The following is a 5606-nucleotide window of genomic DNA, read 5'->3' on the forward strand; positions in this document are numbered from 1 at the left end:
AGGGCTGCCGGGGGGGTCTGCCCAGAGCCAATCAGAGGGGCAGGATCCCCTCCCTGACCTGCTGCTCACACTCTGGGGGTACAGCCCAGCACACGGGGGGTTCTGGGCTCAAGCACACACTGAAGCCAGGTCATGGGGAGCTTTTTGTAATGCTTATTTGGTTTTGTTTTCATACAGGAGATCAGCCACAACCGGGGTGTTTGCTACATGTACCTGAAGCATTTCAGCAAGGTAATGGAAATGCTCCTCTTGTCTTCCCGATGAGTGGGAAACAGGTTCCCAAAAATTTCACTTCTTTTGGTAGCTGGACGTGGATCATTTGCAGTGATAGGTATCCAGGAGCTTTTTTGCTTCATGGTTTCTTTCTGGGAGCAAAAGTTTGGGAGCTGCCTCTGATTTCGTTTGCATGTTGAATAACTTAGAGCCAGCTGCAGGTCAGTGAAGTTGGATGTTTGTGGAATGGAGACAGCCTTGTTGGCAGTCGGGAGGCTTGTCCTGAACCAGGATTTTTCAGGGAGCGTTTCTGGTTTTAAAGGGAATGTTTGAGAAACCTAAAAGAGCCACCTCAAACTAGCCAGAAAACCAGCTGTGCTCCAACAAGAGCAGCTTCTGTTTCTGAGCCTTTGAAAGCCAGAGCCATGAACACTGCTGGTTTTGTGAGGAACAGCAATCCTTAGAGTGTGCCAGTTCCATCTTCTTGAGGAAAGAAGCGGGATGGTAAAGACCCAAACCATTTCCCCTGCCTACAGATGCAGGTTGTGGGGAGAGTTTCAGAAGAAAACTTGCTGTCCCTTGTGTCTTGCAGGATTCAGAGAGAAGGGTCAGGGGTTGGTTTGCTGGAGGTGCAGCAGGCACTTTTCTTCCTCCATGGAAAGCATTTGCTCCTATATCTGAAGCTCCTCTTGCACCAAGCCTGGAGCAAAAGTCACACAAGAACATAGCTGCAGTGTGGCAGCACTGTGTTAGCTTTGTAGCTCATCAAAACCTTGGAAGCTTGAAAGGGAGTTTTCTTTCCCAGGTCTGAGCGTGCCATTCCCAGTTCCTCACTTTTAACCCTCCCCTAGGTGCTGGTGATGAGCACTGAGCTGTCTCTGACCCTCGGAGGTTACTCTGTAAGGGAAAACCCAGCATTTAGAAACCTTTCGTTCCCAATTTGGCCCTGCTGCTCCCTGCTGCTCTTTCTGGTGCAGTGCTGTGGCCCTTGCAGCAAACCTCTGCTGCATTCTGTGTTCGAGGCAGTCAAGCAAGAAGCTCTGGAGTGTAGGTTAATACTTGGGATTTGTTGTCTGCACTGACATCTTGTCTGAGATGAACTGGTCACCATGGGCAGCAATGCTTCCATGAGGACATCTAAAATGTAACAAAGCCTTCAGGGATGACTCTTCAAGAGGGGCTGGTAACAGATACCTTGTATTGCAGAATTCCATTACTGTGTCAGCATTTCTCTCTCTAATATATCATGTGTTCAGAGACAGCAGGATGCTGTGTACGCCCAAGGAGGTGAGAAGATGATATGCTTCCAAGTGTCTCCTGTTGGAAGGGATCAGTGTGTGCCTGACAAGAGCTGATTCCCTCCTCTTGTTTACTTGGCAATCCATGCTCATTGCTAGAATAAGCATTTTAGCAGAGAATAAACTGTAATGTACCTGTTAACCCCACAAATCTGGGGCTTCCCTCAAGCCAAACACATTCAAATACAGGAACAGGCCCATGCTCCTCTCCTCCCTGGGAGGTCATTGCCTCTTGGCTTGGCTTGAAGCATGTTGCATTGCCTTCTGCTGTTCCTGCAAACGCATGGCTCCCCGTGCAGGATTTGTGGCAGCAGTTAGCTGCCTGGGTTCCACTGGCGGGTTCTCCGAGCTCAGGGGTGGTAGCTGTTCTCTTTCACTGGCTGCTGGGGGTTGCTTCTGAGCTGTTGCTTCCCTGAGGTCTCTGTAATCACTTATTACTTGTTTTTATTCTCTGTGGTTGTGTGTTTAGGCACAAGACCAGCTAAACAATGCCCTGGAGCTCAACAGACATGATCTGACTTACATGATGCTGGGGAAAATTCACCTATTGGAGGGGGAGATGGAGAAAGCCATTGAAGTCTATAAGAAAGCCGTAGAGTAAGAATATATCCTTTTTTCTATCTGCCCATGTCCCATCCTATGCCAGGAGGAATTTGATTGGTATCCCAGATCTGAATTGAGGACATGATTAAAAAGCCAATGGTTATTGTAGTGTCTCTGTGCAAAGGTGGCACTTTCAAGCTCTTCAGCTGTCTCTGCTCTCAGCTGTAGTCCTGCTCCCGCTGGCAGGGTGTCGGGGAAAAAGGTAGATGTTGGAAGGGCTGCCAAAGAAAAAGTGGAAAACCAAACGGACCGAGATACCTGGGAGCAAACCTATCCAAAACTGACTTTATTCACTAAAAAGATGGAACCTGGGCGTCTCTCTAACCCTGATTCTGTCAGAAATCAGTTGCTGGGTTTTACATGCTGTTTTCACTTGGAGTGATCTGTATCTGAGTGTGGGTGAGTAGGCAAACACGTGATGGGGTGGTGGACGGGGAGCTTCTCCCACCCACTTGCTGTTTCTCAGTACTGATCTGTCTCGGGTTAGGCCATTCCTGAGCGTTTGGTTTACCAGTGCTTTTAAGACGTAGCTCTGTAGTGGAGACAAACACTAAAGAAAAGCAGGATCATGTCAGAAGCCACTGGAGGATCTACCTTCTGTACGTGCTCTTTTCAGGCTGTTGCTTTACACAGCTGCTTTTGTACATCTGCCCAGTGTTGGATTGGGAAAACATTTATTCTAATCCAGAATATTTATTACATCAATAATCCTTGCTAAGCATTTTACCAAGTTGGTGTCTCTTATCTCAGTGCTCCTCTGCCCTCCCTTCTTCTTCACTCCTCTGTTTGTCTGAGTTTTTTGTGTTCTCGTCTGCCTGCTGTTACCAGCTCCAGGATGGACTGTTGTTGCTTTGTGGTCACCCACTAACAGGCTCAGGCAGCTTTGTTCTGGTTGGGGTGTAAAGGTGCCAGTATAGGTGTGCATATTACATTTTGTAAGTCTTGATAACAAGGAACTGAAAACTTCCTTCTGTTGAGGTGAGGGAGGCCACAAACACAGTGTCTCTTTCTGCTTTTTCTTTTTTGTTGGTCTTTTCGTCCTATTTCTGTCTTCAAAAGCTACTGGGAATGGGGATGCTTTTAAAAGGGTTCACAGTGTTGCCGTGTGAACTCACACAGCGGAGGACAGGGAGTTGCACACAGTAATTGAAAGCCCTTGGGACATATTTTGGCAAGCTTCTCTGTGCTGAATGGACTGGTGTGTATGGCCAGGGTTACACTGACAGGTAGTGCCTCTCTGAGCACTCTGGTCCACAGCTGGTCTGTGAAACCAGGATTGTAATCATTTTATAGGGTGAATTGAAAGTCTGATGTTGAGTGTGTGTAGGATCAATCAGAAATGCTGAAGATTGCATGTCCTCCATGGCCCAGGATGCTTAGGGTGGATTTACAGGTTGGTTTATGGGAGACGATGGAAAATCCTATTTTCTATTTCCAGGTCACTGATGCAGACTCACACTGAAGCTTAACAAGACCACGTTATCTTCTTATGCAGTTCTAGTTCACAAAACTCTGTTGCCCTCCCATTTGCAAAGACGTTTTTAAAGCTTAGATGTCATATCCCTCAGATGAAGCCCCCATCATGACAATTGTTCTAATGTTTGTATTTAGTAATAGCAATTTCTTGGCGTGATATAATGTATATATCACTCTATATGATGCTGTAATGTAGCATCACAACTCCATGGTCTGGTTTTACCTTGTTCTAGCAGTGCTAATAAGCAACCGGCTCTGGCTTTTGTGTTGCAGGTTCTCCCCAGAGAACGCAGACCTCCTTACAACACTGGGGCTGCTGTACTTGCAGGTACTGAAGCTGTTCTCAGGAACTTAATTACTGTCAAAATGATCAAGGCCTTTTTTTATCCACCTGCCCATGACTTGCACACTTTTCTCTAAAGGCTGCATTCAACATGACAGAGCTTGCTTTTCTCTATCTTTTCTTTCCCTTTTGCCACTAAAAGCAAGTTGATTTCCTGGACCTGAGCCAGAGCAGGAATTCTCTTTGGCAACCACCCTAATTCTGTTACAAATCCTCCAAGTGTAACAGAACATGACTAGTCATTACCTTGTTTCTGGAGCAGGAGTCTAACTAGTTATTCTTCTACAAAAGCAGCCATGAAATTGCTAGTTCTGACACACCGTGGAAGGGAATGGGAATCGATTTAAGTAACAAAGGAATGCTTGTCACTCAGGTCTGTAAAATGTATGGGAAAGGTTGTCTCATTATTCCAAAAGTAAGCTTCCCACAGAGGGAACAAGCAAAGAATATGCAGTAGTGCCTGAAAGGATTGATGGGCTGGAAATCTTGCACCAAATGTAGATTTAGAAAGATCTTTAAACATATCATGTAATCATATCATGGAGTGGTTTGGGTTGGAAAGGACCTTAAAGCTCCTCCAGTTCCAACCCCCTGCCACAGGCAGGGACACCTTCCACTAGAGCAGGTTGCTCCAAGCCCCTGTGTCCAACCTGCCCTTGAACACTGCCAGGGATGGGGCAGCCACAGCTTCTCTGGGCACCCTGTGCCAGCGCCTCAGCACCCTCCCAGGGAAGAGCTTCTGCCTCAGAGCTCATCTCAGTCTCCCCTCTGGCAGGTTAAAACCATTCCCCCTTGTCTCTGTTTAAATGCTTAGGAATAAAATGTAGATCTTGAAAAAAATTGCCTTGCTCTAGAGATATGGAAATGCAGTCAGAGCTTTGGATGTGTGTGGATTTAAAGGGGAGTGTGACGTGGGAAGGGGGATCTGTAAGATGGAGGTAGCACGAGTATAACGTTCACCCTGTGAATTTAGCTGCCAGGTCTGTGCTTTGATTCATTCGTTCAGTTTGTCATGTTTCTGGGTACATGCTCACCTTCAGAAGTGTTAAAGATGCTTCTACAGTTTTCCCACTTGCTGCTAATTACAGAAGGTGCTAGACTTGGATGCGTCAGTACAATTGCTGGTGTGACAGATGGGCTTCTCATCAATTTTTGTGACCAAAAAAGGACATCAGTATCCAGAATTTGATCTTGTTTGGACCGGTATAATTCTGGCATAACTCAATTGTAGATGATAGGATTTATTTAAGTGTTTCTAAAGCGTCATCTGCTTATATATGGACGAAGTCATGCCCACTAACACTTGCAGCCTGTTAGAAGACAAGGGAGGACTTTCTTGTGTTCTCCTTCTTAACCCCCTTATTCCTGAATTTCTGATGCTTATTTATTTCTTTTCCCAGCTTGGGGATTACCAGAAGGCTTTTGAACACCTTGGAAATGCACTTACTTATGACCCAGGCAACTACAAGGTATGAAGAGTGGAAATGAACCAGCTGAATGATGATAAGACACCTCTTAAAGCTAATTCCAGTATCAGAGCTTTGCCATCCATAGTCAGCGTCAGCCTGGAGACACCGAAAAGGATCATTCCCAGAAAACTTTCTTTGAAGTACATTTCTGGGACCTTTCCCTGGGTGGGGAGTTGGACGTGTGTGGAGGTAGGGAAAGGGGAA

General features: G+C 46.1%; 1 protein-coding gene across 1 annotated transcript in view; it reads left to right on the top strand.

Moving 5' to 3' along the window:
- Positions 1–182: 182 nt before the first annotated feature.
- BBS4 (Bardet-Biedl syndrome 4) overlaps positions 183–5606 on the top strand; it is a 13655-nt gene continuing 8231 nt past the window's right edge. The window contains exons 1-4 of the mRNA XM_010020963.1: positions 183–231; positions 1981–2108; positions 3864–3918; positions 5334–5402. Coding sequence (XP_010019265.1) covers positions 208–231; positions 1981–2108; positions 3864–3918; positions 5334–5402 — 276 coding nt within the window. The 5' untranslated portion in view covers positions 183–207. The remainder of the gene's footprint in view (positions 232–1980; positions 2109–3863; positions 3919–5333; positions 5403–5606) is intronic.

The sequence above is a fragment of the Nestor notabilis genome, unplaced genomic scaffold (assembly GCF_000696875.1).
Source record: "Nestor notabilis isolate BGI_N333 unplaced genomic scaffold, ASM69687v1 scaffold10148, whole genome shotgun sequence".
Lineage (NCBI taxonomy): Eukaryota > Metazoa > Chordata > Aves > Psittaciformes > Psittacidae > Nestor > Nestor notabilis.